The sequence below is a fragment of the Seriola lalandi genome, unplaced genomic scaffold (assembly GCF_002814215.2).
Source record: "Seriola lalandi dorsalis isolate HSWRI2012SDOR001 ecotype SW California unplaced genomic scaffold, Sedor1 jcf7180002054692, whole genome shotgun sequence".
Taxonomy (NCBI): Eukaryota; Metazoa; Chordata; class Actinopteri; order Carangiformes; family Carangidae; genus Seriola; species Seriola lalandi.
The window spans coordinates 4,122,100-4,142,572 of record NW_019525245.1 but is presented as its reverse complement, the minus strand read 5'-3'; the positions used below and the strand labels follow the sequence as shown (position 1 = coordinate 4,142,572).

Sequence of the window (20,473 nt, the reverse complement as noted above, 5' to 3'; positions counted from 1 at the left end):
TGATCAATTCTGAGTGTAAAGCAGGTTCGGATGAAGAACACACAACAACCACTCAGGTAGCTAGCTGTCACTGAGGATGAGAGTCTCTTCAAGGTTGTGCAGGTGATTGGAGCATCAATGGAAATAAGAGAGGAGGAGAGTTGCAAATAAACGTACACATATTAGGAATCACAGTAACCTTGGCGATAGCAAGACAGTATGAGGTGCAGAATCCTAAACCTCAAATTCGATCTGTATCTGTATATTGCACACTACATACTGTAGTAACCAACCTACATAACCACTACTCTTCTATCCAAGTCAGTCAGCACACAAGATAGGTGGAGTACTTTCTATTTAAGATCATGGTTGTAAGATCTGTTTAAAATACTTCTGGCAAACGTCTAGAGAGACCGTAACATTAGGATGATCAATAAACTGTGATGTTGAGCAAGAGCAATATACGGGATATTCTTTTTTTTTCAGATCCAAATCAGTCATAAAATAAAATTCCAAGTCACATTTTATTTAGCAAAAAATGTTTAATCTCTCCTTGATGCGTGTTTATTTACAAGTAGTAAATCTGCAAAATAGGAAATAACAGAATATTTACACAATGAATGTTAACCTGCAAACTTGTGACAGTCGCTTCAAGTCTGAAACTCTAAAAATGTATCAGTTATTGTAGTATTAAAATTCCTTTGCCAACTCTGTCTGAAATTCATTTGCTTTGTGTTTCCTATGATCCTATGTAACTTCCATTTGAAAAGAAAAAAAAGAGAACTACTGAAGTTTCCAGAATCAGAGGAAAGTAGAAAAGAAAAAAGAAACTGAAAACAGAATGATGCCAGGACTTGCATTTGATTCAAGCATGGTTTGGAAAGGCGAAGGATTGACTAAGCATGTCAAAAGAGCTGAGAATTAAACATGAGGTTCATGACTATGTGGTGGATCCACTCACACTGAAGGCAGTGCAGTGAATTTCACTTGTTAATTTGCTCTGATTTGACAGAAAACAGCATAAAACTCCGGCACTTTCTGTCAAACTGCAGTCGGCACATTGTTCTTGTGACACGTCCTAAGTCAACAGCTGATGCCGACTCCTCCAGATGACACCAAACACTCTAAGACGACAGACATGCTTTAAACCACCTCAATAACAATAAATACAAGTCAATTATCACACTAAACTGTGCAAAATGAAGGACAGAGAAGAGTAGCTGGGAAATTTCTCTACAGATGCTTGCAAAACGGGTCAATCTAAGAGGCAAGTAGCCATGCACACGGTAAACAAACCAACTCCCTCAGCAGTCATTTAATCAACCAAATTACAACCAGAATACAACACAAATAGAGCATGAACCTGAGAATGAATCGAGAATGTTTGAGTGATTTTAAAAAGCCTGACAAATCACCAGCTGGACATTGCAGCCTCAGTCGGTTTCTGTCTGTGTGCTTCTGCAGTGGATTTGTCCCTACTGTACATTGTACTCATACAGATCATTCAAAGGACTGCTGTTAACAGCACTGCTGAGCTCTGGAGCAGCAGTCATCTGTTTCCTTGCCACGTGATCTACAGCTAGAGCACCGAAATGTATGATTGCAGCAAAAGGTCAGCTGTTTACTGAGGGGAAAAAAACATGTTTAAAATGTTTGTATAGTGGACTAAGCGTATTTTGGTGGAGGTTTTGCAGTTCTCTTTAATATAGATGATTGTAACAGAAATGATTTCATGTGCGTAACCAACATGGTCAGCTGAAAAGGAGAAATTTCTATCCTCATATGGGCAGAGTGGTCCCTCGAGACAGTTTTTTGGCAGGTAGAGAATGAACTATCAAGTCCCAATAGGTATCCAGTTGAAGTAGGCTCATATGTATGCAGCTGTAGAAAGCAATGTCACATCTCAGACTTGTAAACAAAATGGTGGGTTTGACATTAATTTTGGGAGGTGTGCTCACTATTCTTGGATGTGACAGAAGATTGTTTTTTCTGTTTAGTTTTTTTTTTGTTTTCTTAAAAGGAACCTGGCATAAAAATGGACAGCGACAGCATTTATGATCAGCATAAAATGACAGCCCTAATGTTTGATAGAAAAACAAGGTACAAGAGTTAAAGCAGCAAGTCACATTTCCATCACAAAGACACAGATGCTCATCTGATGCAACTATTTCATTTTGATCCTTGAGATCAGGAAAATAAACCTTGAGTTCGGTCAAGTACTTCAACTTCAGGCAAACCGAAGAGAATTTTGTCTTCTGTGTACCGTAAAATGTACAATTTACATGTGGAAAATAAAAAAAGACACAAAAAACCAAAAAAAAACCAAAAAAACAAGCAAAACAACCTGATTACAAAAAATGGCAAACAGCTTTTGTTCATCATGAAAAAGTATACAATTTAAGAAAATAAAACAACAACAAAAACATACAGACCACAGTTTGGTTTTTCGGCAAGCAGAAAAAAAAATGAATCGGAAAACATTATTTCTCACCACAAAGTTAAAAACCATGACTTCAAGACTTCAAAAAAAGAGAAACAAAGAAATCCTCTTAGGAGAGCAGTAATAAAAAAAAAAAAAAGCTTAAGCCACACATGGCAATAGGCTAGTTTTGAAACAAGAGCTGCAGGCTAAGGGGAGGATTACTCAGCCTTGTGTAGCTAATGAACAGAGGTGTCTCACCTCTGTATCTTTCTATACCTCCCCTTATGGATAAAGAGCTAAAATCCCTGTCTCAAATAGATAGGTTAGAGGTGGAGAGAAACCCTCAGTATATCTTTTCCTTGCCCCTTTATTTGGGTATTAACATTGAGAAAATGAAAGAAAAGAGGTGGCTTTAGGCTGGAAACAGCTTTTCCCACTTTGTTTCATCACTGTGAGGCTCCACTAAGCTCTACCTGACCTCAATGTGGCTCCTGTAAGGACGTAAACAGAGTCTGAGAGCCAAGACTTTGGCTTTGCTCTTACAGGGCTGTGTCACAAAATTAATGACCCTTCAAGAGATGGATAACACAAACTCAGGACCCGTGGAATCCTAATGGTTTGATATGGTGGCTACGTGGTAAGCGGGGCAAATGGGAATATTTCCGGTAGTGCAATGTAGCTACTTCATTGTTCAGTCACTATACCATGATCCACTGAACTGTCACTTCTTGACCCATGAAGAAAAGAACCAGCCTTGGAGCCAGACACTGACGTGGTCATGATAAAGCAACGATCTGTGAGTATGTTTGGTTTCCTGAAACCAAAAGATTGCACTGATTGAATTAGGAACAACAGCAACTTCATGTTATCACCATGACACCATGAACAGTCCGACCTTGAGAAGACCCGATGACTATGTGCGTCGTTTCACTTCCCGCTATTTTCAACAAGGATCGTAAGATGGGGTCATTACTCAAACAATTCTTTTTCAGTCACTAGGCATGTTCATATTTAAAATCATACGGTAGCACATTCCATCTAACAAAATGTCTTTGCACTAAACAACATTCAAAGAAAACATGGCACAGTACGACTTTTTTGTTTCATTTTCATTTTTTGTCTACGTTATTTTTTTTTTTTTTGTACTTGAAATATCAAATCATGTTTTACTGTTGTATTTTTATTGTGTTTGTTGGTTTAAAATGAAAAGGAAAACAACAAAAATGTTTGCTCCCTAATCTTTCTTTAAAAACGTAGCTGTATTTATATATAATATCTATATAGTCTTCCTTTGTAACGTTTCTGTAAATTGTGCAAATTCAGCAGTAATACAAGTGGCGAGAGATCAGAGAGTGGGCAGTTGATTACATTTATACAAAAAAAAGAAAAAAAAGTCTAACATCCTTTGAACTGTGACACCCGTTGGAATCACATGACCTAGAGAGCCTTTCTCCATTGGCTCATCACAGATTGGTCCATCCTGCTAATGATGATGCCATATACGGAGTTCCTTTTCAGGCTTCCATTGTTTCTTTCCTGACCATCGCTTCATCACGACAAAACTCCTGAAATCAAAATCAAGCAAACCACAAACACCAACATCCACAATAACCAAATGCTGTCAGTTGACATGTTTCTCCATGTATGCATGTGTGAAAATGTCCGGTGTCCCAGTCTCTCACACAGACACATGCCCACACGCCGTATGGGGCTGCAGACAAACACACACATACACATGTAAGCGTACACAGGCCCGCCCATCTCTGCCGAACCCCCCTCCGGTTTGCAGTATACTGCTTCAGTCCTTTTGCAGTTCGTCTGTCATATTGTTGGGGGTTGGAGTTTTATTTGTTGTCTGGGTGAGAGGAGCGAGGGAGAGAGACAGATGGAGACGAGGAGTGAAGAGAAAGAGGAGATGGAGGTGCTGGATGGTCCTCAGCTGGTCAGGGCCATTGTGTCGATGACCTGCTCCAGCTTGCTCCTCAGTCTCTGTCTCCTCGCCTGCTCGTCCCGCTCCAAAGCCGACAAGATCTGAAGATAGAAAGGGGAAGAGGTCAGCAAACCTGACAAATGTGCAAGCTCCCGTCTTCATAACACAGAGGCCTTACTTCACAAACAAGGCTGTCAGACTTTGGTGAAACGTCTTCAAGAACCTCAAGCCTGATCATGTTTACACTTGGGCTGTTTTCAGTTAAACTAAAGAGTTTTTTTTTTTTTTTTAGAGTAAGCCTGACTGTTTTCTGTAATAACCTCAAAGCACTAATGAATTATTAATGTGACAAGAAGTATGTAGGTAAGCAAGAAAGATGTAAATACCAAATGATCAAGGTTAAACAAGGAGCTGATGTTTGATGAAAATATCTTGAGGGTCTTAGAAATTGCTGATGTCTCACCTCATCCTTGTACTTGACAATGTAGGAGTAGATCTCATGTAGGGCCGACATGCTGTTGAACTGGTTAGCATGCAGGCGTGATTGCTCCGCCAGGTAGGCACTCATGTCCTGGTCGCTGATGGCTGGCATCCTCGAGATGTCGGAGTAGTACCTTCAGGATAGACAAAAAAAAAAAAAGTTGAAACCTTGCAAATTTTTGGTCAAATAACAAAAACAAGTACAACAATTTGTTCATGTACCTTTCTACCCAATTCTTGTAGTTGGGGATGTCTTTAGCGTAGAGCAGCTTGTTTGAAGGTGAGTCCTTCCCCAGTTTATGCTCTGATGTTGAACACGAGTCCATGAAGGTCTGAGCCACCACAGACAAGCAGGCGTCTGTAATGCTGTTCTTGTGGATGTCAAAGACGAACTGCGGGTTCTTGATCACGTTCACCCAGAAACGCAACGGAAGACTAGAATGATTGAGGGAATACAGAGGGAAAAGGAGAAAGCAGGGAGGGGAAGAGTTGCAGAGTTAGAGGGACTTGACAAATTATTAAGGTGTAGAGAGTGAAGCTGCATACACTCTCTGGCTGAACAAAGGAGAAGTCTGAGTGATAAAATACCTGAGGCAGGGGAAATAATAACACCGTACATTCTGCTGCACTGCCAGTGTAAAAGTGCTGCATATTCGCTAACTTACACTCTAAATTTTCTTCAGACTCCAGCAACTTTTTCACAACACTAATGAGACACAAACCCGCTACCAAATACTCCCAGTGATGCCCTTTCATATTCACAGGGTGCATACAGAAACTCACCAGTTGCTCTTCCAGGTGTGCCGTACATCAGAGTCTGATATGGAGTGTTTGTCTGCCTGCTCATCCAAGAAGTCAAACATGTACTTGATGGCGAGGGGCAGGGCACTGCCTCGGTGTGCTGTGCTGAAGATGGTCTCAAACAGGTCATCCACAAACTTCTGGAGTGTACCCTGAGCAGGAGAAGTAACACTGGATGAGTCCTTTTAAACTTAAAGTCTTTAAGGATTGAGCAGAAGTTACAGCACCACTAAACAACTGCGGCACATTGCTGGCTGGAGGCGATGGCTGTCAGTAGCAGGTGTTTGAGAATGACAGTGCCTTGGTTTCGTACTCCAACTTTCTGAGAGTTTGTGATGCTGCTGAGTGCTCAGTGTTCTTTACAGTGTTTAGGATGGGGTCCAATGAGGGTTCAGCCTAAGGCTGTTCTGCAGTGTTTTTTTACCACATCATACAACTCTGGAGATTCTGAATCCTCACAAACTCCTCTGAAGATGAAATGATTTAATATTTCCCACAAGCGTTGAGCGCCTTCTTCTCCATCTTCAAGCATTCAGGCCACCTTTTACAAAATCTTATTTAAACCAGCCAGAAGTCGAATCTGCAGTTTTGTATTCCTTCACACTGCCACAAATCATCTTCATAAACACACAAAGCTGTGGGAGCTGTAATAAATAAGTACAAACTGCAGTGCTCCAAGTTCCCCCCATTGTCTTCCTCTGGCTTGCATGTTAATCATTTCCCAATCGAGGCAGCACTGATGCCTGTAAACTTGCACTTTCCTACCTGGAGCTCGAACAATGGAAATTTGAGCTAATGAGTGAAACATTGGGGGAGAGGAAGTACCAGGGAGAGCAGAATCACCAAGATAGTTAGTACTTGCAAATGAGAGCAAAAGCTTGACACTGTTAGTAGGCCGCATAAGCAGTTACTGTGTTTTTGTTCACAATGTTAATGTGGATGATTGTGAGCAAGTGTCTTCCTAATTATGAGTGTGCCAGTGAATTTGGGACAAAACAGCGGCAGTCCATGTATATTCTCCGTATAAGCTGTGGCAGAACGATGTACTGTACAGAAGGACATGCACTCAAGTATCCTCTTTTATTTCTCACTTTTTCATAAAAGTCATGTAGTAAATGGGGAAGTGGATTGAGACCGTTGGACTCCACTGTATTTTCCACAGTTTTCTCATTATTGTTTTGTGTTCTTTCTTCAAATTGGTGGTAAAGTGTAGTTTGCGTGAAATAAGGTAAAAACATGCTATATTAGGATAAATTACCATGTAGGCCTATTAATTCTAATATGATTTTTCATTACATTTTAATCTCTTTCTTATTCATTTAATTAAAATATTAATACTGGCAAATGTGAGGTATTAAAAAAGAAGATGACCTTTGCTTTGTTGGGCAAGTCCAAGACCATAAGACCAACCTTCCAACATTCACAAACCTCTCTCAATTGGTCCAGGTAAAGATGACTAAGTTTTTAAAGCTTCAAAACTCCCAGAGTATAAACTATTTCCCCGATCATAACTGCTGTTTCATAAAACATTTTAACAATCACACTCTGCCCAATGGCAGTTTGATAACTTGCTTTAGCAAACACACTGACCGAAGAAGAAGTTTCTCCAGTACATCAACACTAACACTGAGCCTGGCTCCAGATAACCTGAAGATGGACAGTGCATTTAAAAAACCTGAGTGCAGGTTCCTCAGTGTGGTCTAGTTGACATGGAGGAATTTGGTGAATAATGATTGCAGGGTAAAAGCCTGGACCTAAAAGCCCTGAGGCCGCCAACAGGCTCCAGTAACAACAACCAAACAACTCAATAGTCAAAGGTCAACCTCCTAATTAAGAGACACACACACACACACACACTCATTCCTGTGCATATGTTTGTCTTTGTGCAAAAGGTTATGAAAAATATTAATGAGCTTTGAGACCACCACTAAACAAAGGCCAGTAAGGGCTGCTGGTGGCATTGGGCAAGATGACAAGGATGGTGGTGGAGAGGAGTTTTTGGCTAAAGATTTGAGTGTGTGTGTGCGTGTGTGACTATACAGCTTCTCCATACCTTGGTGGCCAGCAGTCTGGTCAGGTAGATCTCAGACACCATCTTGCTCCCTCTGTCCCCTTCCCTCTGATCTGAGTGGTCGTGGTTCTTGACCAGGTGCCACAGTTTGGTGCCACTCTCCAGGTCGGGGGTGATCATGGGAGTTCGGGAGCGCAAGCTGTCTGGGCTGCTGGCTGTTCTCAGCATGCTCTCTGGAGGAGGATGAGACATGGAAAAGTAAGTGGAAAGGGCCAAAAATAACAGTAAGAAAGGAAAGACACAAATGAAGTGTGTGTTTACACAAATTTGTTTGTTTTTTTAACTTAACCATTCAGGAATAAGAGTACACAGGGTAAGATGAGCTCAGGATGATGTTCTACTTTTCAGGAAGTTCAGATGTCAAAGGATTGCTGCTCTGGATCTCTGTCTGTAATATTGTTCTGTAATTTAATGTATTTTGTAAACAAGAATCAGTGCTCATTCAGCAAGGCCAAAGTTTGCTGTGGGTTTAAGCCAGGGTTCTCTGGTTGAGAAGGCAAGGGGATTCGATGTGGAGCAGCCCACAACTTGGTGCTGCTCCGTAGTTTATAAAAGTGTAATTCATTCTGACTTAATCACCATTTCAAGGGGAACCAATTTAGGCTACACAGGTGGAAAAAACACATGAATAAGAAATCTGAGGCAGCAACAGAGAGCCAAATCTCTGTGTGAAGTTAAAAGCATTTCTAAAAAGGTGACAGCTTCCTCTACTTGCATGTCACTCTTTCATTCCAGAATAAATTTGTCTGTCACTCTTTCTCCTGCTCCCTTCCTCCCTCCCTCCCTTTGTTGGACAGTGATCCCCTATTTTGTGACACGGAGCATTACGCTTTCAGTTTGAATGCTTGTCACTAGCGTGACAAAGCAGGAAAGGATTGAGAGGTTCAAAATGTCAGGAGAGAATGTGGACCTGGAAAGTACAGAGTCAGTGTGATGGGGGTGTTAGTGAGTATTTGTGTGTATGCCACAGTGACAGGGCTCAGGAGCAAAGTTACTGTAGACCATGGAGAGAGAGATGAAAAAATTGATAGTGAGGAACCACTTCACACCTGGCATTAACATGCACCTGATGGTATCCGGACAGTGTCTGGATCTGATGTTGCTGGATCACATTTATTATTTGGCATAAAAATTCATCTCAAGCACACACATTTCAGAAATTCAAATTATTGCCCCTTCACCAAATTGCAGAATGTTTCTTGCAGACACTTTTGTTTAAAACATAAAAGTCAATTATTTTTCAATCTGCTAATCCATTTGTGACAGCTCCATTACACCTTATAGCTATGCTATGCTGTGACAAACCATGACTTCAGAGAGAAGAGGCATGTGGAAATGTACATGTATATTTCATGTGTTTTTGCATTACACTGTTTGCATTACACAATAAACAGGCAGACATAATTTGAGAGAAGTGAGCAGAGATAAAGAGCTTGTCAGTAAAGGAGCTGGACAACCAGCAAGCAACTAGACATGGACACAAAACCAGCCACTCTACAGGATGTCAAACTGTGCTTCTGACAGCTGTCATACATGGCATCCTCTATGGCATGTTTGAATTCACTAAAAAGAGGCTTTCTTTTTTTATTTTTTTTTTCACAAAAGTGGGAATTTTGCAAGAAATGTCTGTGATAACCAAAAATTTCCATTCCATGTCACTGATTAAGTGTGTAAAGATTTGATTCTCTCAATGAATGTCTATTCTACATAGTTTGCCAGGTCATGAGCTGAATCCCAGTTCACATAAACTGGTTAAACGAGGTGGTGCCACAAAGAAAATATGAAACTGGTTTGTTCGCTTGAGATGACGCAGACACAAACACCAAACTGACAAAAAGTGTGACAATCATTGTGCGAAGCTGTGGAAGCCATGGTTACATACTGATTAATGGTTCATTCTGTTTTCTGTGCAATTGCAGCAGTTTCATATTTTTAAAAAAATGAAAATGTACAGTATATAATATAATATACATATAAGGCAGAATTCTAATTTTGTGACACCACCTGAATGTATTTTGCTTTCACTGGTACCTTGTTAGAAATGCATCTGCACATATTATGAAATGAGCGCTCCTGTACATACACTTGTACAGACAGACGTACACACATACAACACACACACACACCTTCTCTCGTACCGTATCTGCTGAGGGACTTGGTGAACGTGGAGGAGTTGGAGATGTTGTAGGCTGAGTTCTGTTTAGGCACCAGGGCAATCACTGAGCCATCTGTCACCTGAAACAGGATTTTCAACATTAGTTAGCACCATAGAGAACGTCCAGCAGCAAGATGATAGCTCAACGCCACAAATGGCCACAGTGCTGAAATGGAATTTCTATTTCCAAATTGCCACTTCTCTCAGGTACTGTAAGTGTGTACATTTTTAAAAATTACCTGAATCTTATTTTGCAACTAAACCATAAATATAAATACCTGAACTAGAAAGTGAAACCCAAATCAATGAGCAGTTACTGTTCCTGCACAACACAAAGCATCATAGTGTTTATGTTGCATTTGAGTGGCGGGTACCTGGTAGTGAGCCAGTGTGTTGAGTCTCTTCCAGTCATTGTCGATCTTAGTAGTGACATCCTCGTCCTGAAGAATGATGCGCGCCATCCTGCCCTGACGCCATTCTGTCACACACAAAGACACACAGACCAGGGGAGATACAGGTAAGACTGTGCATGTTTGCATGTATGCGTCATAGAATCAGGCTGGTACCATTGTCTATTTGTTTTCCTTCCCTGGCAGTGTTTCCGCATATAGACTTTGTCGTATTACAAACCTGGAAAATATAATCCAAGATCGTGCGTGTTTGTTTAATATGAGGGAATGACGACAGAAATGAGACATTAGGCACATCAATCAATCTGCACAATAAACTCCCTCCTTCAAACAATGAGTCAGGTTGCTGTGACTAAGGATGAGATAACAATGTTGAGTGACTTGATCAAATTGGGAATAGATACAGTATAATGCATAATCTAAATGATTTGTGGCTCCTCACTTAAATTTTTTTTTGAAGAGAACCCCCCTCCTGCTTAAGAGAGCCCTTGAAACCATTCCCTCTTTTACCCCCTGTGGAAGTGCACCTGTGCTCTGTGTCTATACTTGGTGTGCGTGTGTGTGTCTGTGTGTGTGTGGCAGTCAGTTCTTCCTCTTCTTACCCAGGTCCATATCTGAGGCCTTTGGTCTCTGGGAGTATGGCGTTCCCTTGTACACAGCATCCAGCAGCTTTTCCTTCACCTGCGTCACTGTGTCACAGTTCAGACTCTTCACCGTCACCTCCGGAGCATTTTCATTCTCTGGGTTCACACAGTGCAGCGTCTACAGAGGCAGAGGGCAGAGGTCACAATTAGACAAGGAAGTCAGCACAGAATGGTAGCGTTAACTATTGATGTGGGAAAGCATGACCCTGCGATGATTTTTGACCCGCAACCCAACTCTTCATACAGGAGTTTAGAATCAATACTGTGGAACAGTGCACACTGAGCTTTTTATTATTGTTATATCATCAGAATCAGAGGGTGATTTCCCACCTGTCTTATGTTTAAGTCATACAGCTCAGAGGATATTTTGTGTAGTTGCAGATAGCCAGTGTTGCCAACAACTGCAAAATGGCCTTTCATAATTCACAGTATCAACTGTATGTGTGCATCTGTTTTAAACTCTCCTCTGGCACCCAAAGTATGGTCCAACTGTCTGTCGACTAGAATGTGTGTGTATACTGACCAAAGTCTTGTAGTCAATCTGCTGTCTGATGAGTTTGTCCTCGCTGAGGGAGTAGCGCGCCTCTCCTGTGATCGCATCTATTGGTCCCTTTTCCATTTGCTGCTTCATAGCACAGTACAGCATGAAGAGAGGCTCACCGGCACATTCCTGGAAACAGAGATGGGGGAGGAGGGAGACAGATAGAAGTGAAAGGTGAGAAGAGGACAGATTAAAAGAGAGAGAATGGGAGAGAAGGACAGATTGTTAAAATGCAAACTATAAATGCAACTGTGCAAAAACTTTACCTACAAAAAAAGTACACAACAGCAAAAAGTGCACAGTTTTGCTGAGAAACTCCAATTATATTTCTAATCTTCTTGAAGCCAACCACAGGCAGAGCAGTAAAGGACAAGGCCATGGCCTGTGTTGGCTAATAGTGTGCTGAAAATTGACAGAGAACACACACACACACACACACACACACACACACACACACACACACACACACACACACACACACACACAAGCCTCTCCCCTGTGTCTCTTCCTTGGGAAACACACCCTTTATAAATCTCTTTGAGTGTGTGTGTGTGTGTCTAAGTGACTGAGCAAGAGGGAGAGAAATCAGAGAAAGTGTGAATGTGAGTGAGTGGCAATTGATGGAGGAGTTAATAGAAGGTTAATGACTGAGGGGTGAAAAACGCTTAGAGAAGCACTTTGGTGTGCGAGATGTGTCAACCAGGCAACGAGCGCTGGGATGTTGGGCCCCCTGTCTCTCTTTCCCTTGTTCTCACTCTCTTCTGTTTTTCACTCTCTTGTTCTGCTGGCCTGCCAACCAAGCACTACCTGCGTGTCCAACTTTCAGGAGCTGGAATTCTTTAAAGCCAACACGATTTTTATCATGTTAGTGCTTATTAAGTTAAATGTTCTTGGTCTCATCATGTTACTCACACTGATTCCGCTTAACCAATGATTCACATTTTCTCCACCTTTGTGGCTTGAGGCAGAGGAAATGTATTGCAAGTCCTCCCCTCAGACCCTCAGCTGGGCATGTTCATGCGTCAACACATGTCAGTCATCTTGGTGAGCTGTCAGATGAACTCTGTGGGATAATCTACCACTGCCTGCCTCCTATGGAGAAAACACAGCACACGGGCAGACGTCCTCTGTGTCTAGCAGCATACAAACCATTTCTGTGCTGTGTCTCAGCCCGTCTGTCTCCTTCAGATGCTACCAGCGTGGAAAAGCAGTACTGATGCTCCATGTTTATGAGAGCGTCATGTCTGGTGTGTATTTAGCTTTTCTGTGTTTCTTTTTACTTCAGTACAGTATGTTTTTTTTAAATTAATTTTATTATACTGTAACAATAAAATGTTTACAGCATCCTAAAACAACATCTGAAATTTTGCCCATAACCACAGTCCTTTTTTTTTTTTACCCAAGACAACAGACAGGACTTCAGGTGCAGAGACTGAGTAACCATGTGACTCCCCACTCACTCAAACAAATCAGTGCAAAGGAGAACAAGTGAACCCTTAGAATAGGGTAATGGATAAAAGGTTTTCTTCTAACTCCTGTTCCCTTTGGTAGGTAGGTAAAAGCCCCCTCTCTTTCCTCCCTTTGAAAAACTGCTTGACCTTTTCTCACCTCTATTCACACCTGGTTGAACTTTGAAATTGTTCTGGGCTTTTCTTTTATGCGACCCCTAAAAACTCAGGAGAAAGAGAAGCACTGAATTGCAGAGGTTAGATTAAAGCTAGGCATGTAACCTTGCTGCTAGCTACAGCAAGTCTTTACTTCAGTTTTCATTTTGCCAATCCTTTCATGTCCCCCTCTCTCTTGCACTCTTTGTTCCTTTTTCGTTTTAAAACCTTTCTCTCATCCCTCCATAACCACTTGTCCTTCTTCTTTCTCTCTTTCGAAACATTCTCTCTCTACATTCCTCCACCTTTTGCGTCTCTCTCTGTTGTTTTTGTCTTGTCAAAAGTTCATGAAGACAGCTGTTAGAAAAGATCCCAAACAGCTTCCCTGGTGACCCACTCCCCTGTCTCCGAACCCAACTCTGGCTGTCCGGTCTGGCAAATGGAGCCAAATCACATACACACACACACACACACACACACCTAAAACACTCTCTGTCTCTCTCTCACTCACACACACACACACACACACACACACACACACACACACACACACACACACACACACACACACGCTAACTGGGACCCCCGGGGGCTTGGCTAGTTCGCTGTCCACCAGAGTGCCTGTCCTGGCGGGGGTTTAAGGCCCTGCTGCTAACTGATTAGCTGCAAGGATGTTTGAATGTGGAGAATGTGTGTGTGGAAACAAGAATTTAGCACAGTTTAAGCCTCAATAATTCCCTCTGATTCCATATCAGAGGGAAAGGAATTCAAAAAGAGAAAGAAAACAAACAGACAGAGAGACAGACAGACAGAGAAATGAGAGAATACATTTGTGTAAGATCTCTGGCTTCCTCTTTTGCTAAGCCCCAAAGCTCAGAAGGGGGATACAAACACACAAGTATGCATACAGGCAACAAAAAACACGCACACACTTTCCTGGCTCTAAAAGAATCCAGCCAGGGACACAAAGAGAGGACAGGTTAGTGCAACAGGCTACAGCGATCACAACAACATGACCAGCTATGTCTGAACAGGCCTTCAGACTCTGCAGATTCCTCAATTCGGAGAAAGGAGAATTTACCACATGAAAGACAGAGGTAAGGGATAGGTAGCCTGCTGCCTCTCGCTTATCTAATGCTGCAGCTGTGAATGTGTGTGTGCTGGTGAGGCATTTTTCTATTCTCAAATACCAGCTGTATTAGAGTTGCTTCAAAAGTTGTGTGTGTCTGGCGTGTGTGTGCGTGCGTGTGTGTGTGTGGTAGACAATTTTACCTTGAGGAACTTGTAAAGCAGGAAGGTGAACCAGTTGGTGAGCATCTTCTCAGCGACTGACTCCGTCCTGGGTGAGACATGAAAGGGGGGGGGGGGGGGGGAGCGACGGTTGAGGGTGAGAGGGAAATAATAGGAAAAATAGAGGATGACAGTGAAAGGAAACAAACAAACAAACTCACTCGTCTTCATTAAAAATACAGCAATTAGTATAATTCGCTAACTTCTCTCGTTAATCACAAACCTGGCGTGTAATGAGGGGAACCTCTGCACACGTGCACGCTCTTGAGCAGACACACGTGAACAATTTATGAGCGAAATTAAAACAGAGCAATTAAAAGGCATTGTAATTAATGGACTTATTGTGTCTAATTTGTTAAACAGCTGAAAGGGAGACCAGCACTAAGGGTATGGGGGGTGGGGGGCAGGAGAACCGAAACTATTAAAAGAATAGTTAGTGGTCATCGTCAGCCAGCCTTCCTTTGCACATTAGGGAGAATCAGGAAGATTTGATTATCCATTCCTTGTTTTCTCTTGGATGAATGAGGGATTCACGAAAACTATCTGGAATTTTCTCTGCTGGGTTACTGGGTTGTGTAACTGGGCCACATTCCCAGTTTTGAGATAAATATTACTCTTTTTTTGTCATTAACAAGGCTCAAGGTGCAAAAAGGTGAGGTGAGGTACATTTTGTTGAGAAATGACAGTACAAGATGATATTTTCTTGTCAGTGTTGCACAGGAAATCTGCTTTTTTTGTGACAATTGAAGAATAGTAAAGAGACACACAAAAGAAACTAGGCCAATGTGCTGGTGAATCCAGTGAAGGCCTGTAGCAGGAACAAGACGTGAACTCCTACGCTGCTGCAAGCCTCCCTGTTTGACTGTTGAGTGTTGTTTGATGTATGTGGAGCAGTTTTTTTTTTCATGGCTGTCAGCAAAATATAACAGATGAAAGATGAGGCAGAACGAAGGATTGAAGGACGAAGGAGGTGAATACACCTGGACAGAACACGCTTTTGGGCATGTCAAGACATGATAGTGGGCGACTTGTAACATCATCTCATTTAGGACGGATACGTCACACCACCCATTGTTCCAAAGTTTTTAAATGTGCTACAGCAGAAGGGTTTGATGCAGCTTTCCTGGCCACACACAGTGTCTCTGAGCCTATAATGTACAAATCAAACCAAATGAACCCGATACAAGAGCATCGTTTCACCATAGGGGATGGAAAACCACATGGGAGTCAACTATTAAGTCGCTCTCCTTTTCTGTGTATATGTCTAAAAATAAAATTTTCTAAAGCCTATCTTTTGCAGTAAAAAGACCAAAACAGGGTGAACCATGTGTGTAATAATTGCCAAGCTTATTAATGCCAGCTCCCTAGGCTAGTGTAGTTAACAGGGACAGCGTGTTGTGACCGTATGCCCCAAGAGGGGATTGGAAAAGGCTTCACACAGGCACACTGGATGAGAGTCATTTATTTGATTAGATTTTTAATTAAATATCTCTCTGAGGAGGAGGAGGAAAGAAAAAAACATAACTTTTTTATCATTTAATGTCTAATTCCAATTTATTTGGAGACAGGCCATTTCTCTAATTGTATCTTTCCTTAAATACGTGTATCTTTTCCTGCCTGGCTGTCTGCAGTAGCTCATTTTAACTTCTCTTTTCTCCCTCTGCCTATCTACTCTCTCTCTCCACATTGCACCTTTCTACCTTCCTGCAGTCTTCTTTTTCTTTCTTCCTCCCCTCCATCTCCCCCATATGTTTCTCCCTCTACCAATTTGCCTCCAGCCCAAGTCTCCCTGTAGACATTTTGCCCTCTCTTTCTGTCAATCACCATTTCCCTCCCTCCCCGCGCTCCATACTTGCTGCCTTTTCACCTCAAATTCTCTCCCTCTATTGCTGCACATCTTCTCCCCTTTACCAATCCTCTCTCTCTCTCTCTCCCTCTCTTTCTCTCCCTCTATCCTCACACCCTTCCTTGTAAATCTTCCTCTTTGCTCCCTGTACATTCCTTGCCCCCTCTACCTTTCTCACTGTGTGTGTGTGAGGAGAGAGAGGTCTGTCTGACTGCGGCTCCACTGGGAGAGTGTGTGTGCTCAGGGGTGTAATCCTCTCTGACAGGGACAGAGTTGAGAGATAGAGACGAGGTAACGTCACACATATACGCCTCTAAAAGCTACAATCACTGTTCCCTGCCTTCAGCTGGGCGGTGAAAAAACAAATCGCTTGACATTCTTGCAGAGAATCATCTTCTGTTTTCTATCATTTTCTATTCTCTCCCTTTTTTAGCAACATAATTATTATTACGATTTGATTGGTTTTGCATGTGCTTTACCACTGCCATGACAACAGGAAATGAGAACAATGACAAATGACAAGTCTATAAAAAAACAAAAAAAACAACCCTTTTTTGTTGCTTTTCTTTTTCTTTTTTGAAGGCTAAATTGTCATGGTGTCCATTTTCAGTGGTGTGCCTCTAACACAGTCAGGAGTATGCCAAACAAAGGCGTGAACACGTACACACACACAGGGACATAACCTCAAACTTGAACCCCCAGTGGGGAAACTAAGCTGTGCCTGTCTGTGACATGATTTTATGAAGAGTTTGAGCCAGTTTACCTCCTGAGTAAGAGCTTGGGGTGGTTCTTGCTCTCCAGGTTTTTGTCGATGAGGTCGGACAGGAGCTGTTTGAGGACGCCCGTGGCATACTCCATCTCGCCCTGCAGCGCCGTCATGATGAGGGAAGCCACGTTGCCTCTGTCTCGCATGGAGAAGGACCGCTGCGCCTCCAGGGTGCGGATGAAGGTAAGGAGGAAGTGCTTTTTGGTCAGCAGCTGGCCAAACAATGTCAGGGCCTTCTCCACGTTGGCAGGGACCTGGAGGTGAGGGGATGGAGGTGATGATGGGAAGGAGTGCGAGTGTGAGGAGAGGAAGAGAGGATTCAATCCCGGGCAGGTAGTTATTTGTTTGACATAGGGAAGATTAAAGGGTAGACATGGATGGAGGAAGGGGTAGAAGGTAGTGTAGAGGAAGCAGGAAATTGGGTGAGGAGAAGAAGAGAAAGAGGCAGAAAAGTAGGAAACGAGTGCAGGGAAGAAGGAAACATTAAAAGAAGGGGGGGACAAGAGGTACGTATACACAGAAATGAGTGAGATAGGGCAGATGAAGAAGTTGAGAACAGAATGAAGAGGAGGATGTGGAGAAAAGAATTGGTTGTGAATTATAGTTGAGAAATGGATTAATGAGTATGTGTGAGAGTGAGGAATATCAGATGAGGGGTACATTGGGAAAAGAGCCACACATTCACACTCACAACTATATTTCCACAATATTTATCTACATATAGGGAAAATCCTGCCGTAGATCCTGTTACAGCTTCCATATATGTCCATAAAACAAGGCTTTCACGGTTCACACTCTTGCCTCTCTGTGTATTATTGTCCCAATCTTCTCTCCTTCTTGCCTGTTCACTGTATCTTTCTCTCTTTACCTCCCTCCATCCCTCACTGCCCCTTCCTTTCAGCCGATTCTTTTCCTCTCTCAAAGCAACGGGCAAGGCCCCCCCCCCTCTGAGGGAGAAGAACGTAGGTTTGAAGTAAGAATGTGAGCTTCATGCTGTAATAAGAAATTGATCTGCCTGCTAGCGCACTACTGTGGCCTGTGATTGCCTGGGCCATACAAATGAAAATCCAATGTTGTGCTACACTATCCCTTTGGAATAAAGTTGATAGCACGAGCAGATATTGCATGTCTCAAAGCCCCGACCCTGCAGCCGCCACCTTACATGCATGTCAGCAGAGCGCGAGTGTGCATTTCCATACGTACGTGTGACAGTCTAATGTATACGGAGATGATGGTGGAAGTATGTGTACATCCTGCGTTACAGTATCCACACAGCCCGGGCTCATGTGAGTGAGGGTGTGTTCCGTCTTGAGGAACGAGCAGTAGTGCAGGGGAGAGTGTTTTATTGAACGTGTGAACATTACTTTTTCAGGAGCCTCAAACAGGCTCGGTCCTGTAGAAGCAATCTATCACTCGCAGCAAGTCTTAGTGGAGCTCAGACATTGCTCACTCCCCAAAAAAGAACCGTCCCTTTGCTGTATTACATCAAACTGGAGCTTGCCCAAAAATTTTTTTTTTTTTTTTTCTTACTAGTACTTGAACTCTCTTCTGCCTTGTTATCCACATTCACATAGTCCACCTCTGACATGATTCATAACTCAGCTGAGTCTGTAAAACTTCTGTTTTGTGTGAAATAATTTAAAGTCAGAGACATTACATAGAGTTGGCCCTTCCTTTAAAAAAAGTTGTGTTAAAGTTTCTTCCCGGCACACTGATCTCCCCTCCGAATTTCTCAATTCTAAGAAAAACCTTTTTCTTGTCGTCACACTCAAAATGCTTAAACTCTTCAAACAGATCATTTCAAATTGCACATCTAAAACATACACAGACCAACACACACAGAACAACTTTCATTCATCAAGACTGTTGCGTGTATGTGTGTGCATGTGTGCGGAGAGCTCTCTACTGACCCGTACCTCCATCTCCTTGAGCACAGGATGGTCCTCAATCCCAGGAAAGAGAACCCTCATGGCATAGGTGCGGTAGTCCAGGAAAGGGATTCCTGCTCCGTCCAGCTCCTGGGTGAGTTCATGGATGTCCGTCTGCAGTTCTGCAAAGGCTGCACGAGAGAGAGGACAAGGAGATGTGAATGTCATAAGTTTCAAGTGATGTACAGGTTTCTTCAATAAAGCACAAACTTTAATTACAAAGAATTGGAAATTTTAATGTTTAAGTTATAATCTTCAAGATTGCTGTCTTGATTTTTGGTAATAATCAGTCTTCAGTCCTGTCGGCTCTGACTGAACACAAAGCACTCATTTAAAAGACAAGGTCTGTTATATTTCCACTTTCTTCTTCTATTCATCCGAGTGTTAAGCACATCTTCATCTGCAGCACCTTGTGATTGATGTTTAGAAGGAATGTAGGTTCAAACACAAATGTATATAATCAAGTGGCAAAAGTAAATAGCTAAGAAGCATTTATTTTGGTGTAAAAGTTGGTAATTATTATTTTAAAAGGTGGTCATTACCAGCTCAAACCCTCCAATTTATTTTTTTCCATAGAGAGGGGATGACATGCAGCAAAGGGCCACAGGTCGGATTCGAATCCATGGCAGCTGTGGTAAGGACTAGGCCTTAATGGTACGTGCTCTGCCAGGTGAGCCACCAAGGGCCCCAAACCCTCCCATTTTTGAGTTGCACTCTGAAGTAATGATAATTTCTTTTCTCTCCCCAAAAATAGGGTAATGTTTCAGAATTACTGAGATTGAAACACCTGCAACTCTTGAGCCAGCCTTAATCTTTATTTTCACTGTTCATGCCTCCGACAAGCTGATTTGCACAAACAGCATGTTTAAGAGAGGAAGAAGGCAACATGGGAGAAACTGAGGGAAAGATGGAGGCGTGTGGAGGAGTAGCAGTGAAAAGCAGCATTATGTGATCGCTCTGTGCTGAGAGCGGAGAGAAAGATTGAGGGAAGAAGAAGGAGGAGAGGGAGGATGGAGAGGAAAGTGTTCTAGTGCTCAGTGGCTAGAGGGGAGTTCAGGATGGAATTGCACACAGGAACATGAGCCTGTGAGTACACACACATTACACGCTGCCACCTCACATGCTTGTACTCCTGCAGCCACCAACACACACACACTTTTCCTGTCTTGCCCCACAGCTGAACACATAACCTAGTGCCCAGATGATTTATGTGAGTGCATGTGTCAATGTTTTTACACACTTTTCTATTCTGTGTGTTCTGACCCCATTCTGTACACTCCACTGGCTTCACAAGTCACATCTAGATGGAACAAATGGGATCAAATCCATTCTCCCACTCATATCCTATACAATAGTGCATAGAGCTGAAGCGTTTAGTAAACTGCCTTGATTCTATTTCATAAACATAAAACTCCCTTCAGAAGGAAATATACCACTGTATGGTTACATTAGCTTGAATCTGTGTGTGAGTGTGCGTGCCTTATAGCGTCACCCAAAATACATCAACACATGGATACACAACCCAAACAAATAACGAACTAAAGCCCAGACTAACAGATGGCTTGTGTCACCCTATCCCTCTCTTCCTATCTCTCGCCCCCCCCCC

The 20,473-nt window shown here is 42.4% G+C and overlaps 1 protein-coding gene across 4 annotated transcripts in view; it reads right to left on the bottom strand.

The window, feature by feature from the left end:
- Positions 1 to 501: 501 nt before the first annotated feature.
- Positions 502 to 20,473, bottom strand: part of plxna1b (plexin A1b) — a 186,970-nt gene continuing 166,998 nt past the window's right edge. Inside the window, exons 21-32 of one of the 4 annotated variants that reach the window (XM_023423435.2) lie at positions 18,850 to 18,998; positions 16,937 to 17,193; positions 14,310 to 14,376; positions 11,416 to 11,562; positions 10,851 to 11,010; positions 10,213 to 10,316; positions 9,810 to 9,918; positions 7,666 to 7,856; positions 5,595 to 5,764; positions 5,034 to 5,246; positions 4,795 to 4,945; positions 502 to 4,432 (exon numbers count right to left, since the gene is read on the bottom strand). In XM_023423435.2, coding sequence (XP_023279203.1) covers positions 4,337 to 4,432; positions 4,795 to 4,945; positions 5,034 to 5,246; positions 5,595 to 5,764; positions 7,666 to 7,856; positions 9,810 to 9,918; positions 10,213 to 10,316; positions 10,851 to 11,010; positions 11,416 to 11,562; positions 14,310 to 14,376; positions 16,937 to 17,193; positions 18,850 to 18,998 — 1,814 coding nt within the window. In that variant the 3' untranslated portion in view covers positions 502 to 4,336. The remainder of the gene's footprint in view (positions 4,433 to 4,794; positions 4,946 to 5,033; positions 5,247 to 5,594; positions 5,765 to 7,665; positions 7,857 to 9,809; positions 9,919 to 10,212; positions 10,317 to 10,850; positions 11,011 to 11,415; positions 11,563 to 14,309; positions 14,377 to 16,936; positions 17,194 to 18,849; positions 18,999 to 20,473) is intronic. The other 3 variants (XM_023423437.2, XM_023423436.2, XM_023423438.2) reach the window with 3 other exon arrangements.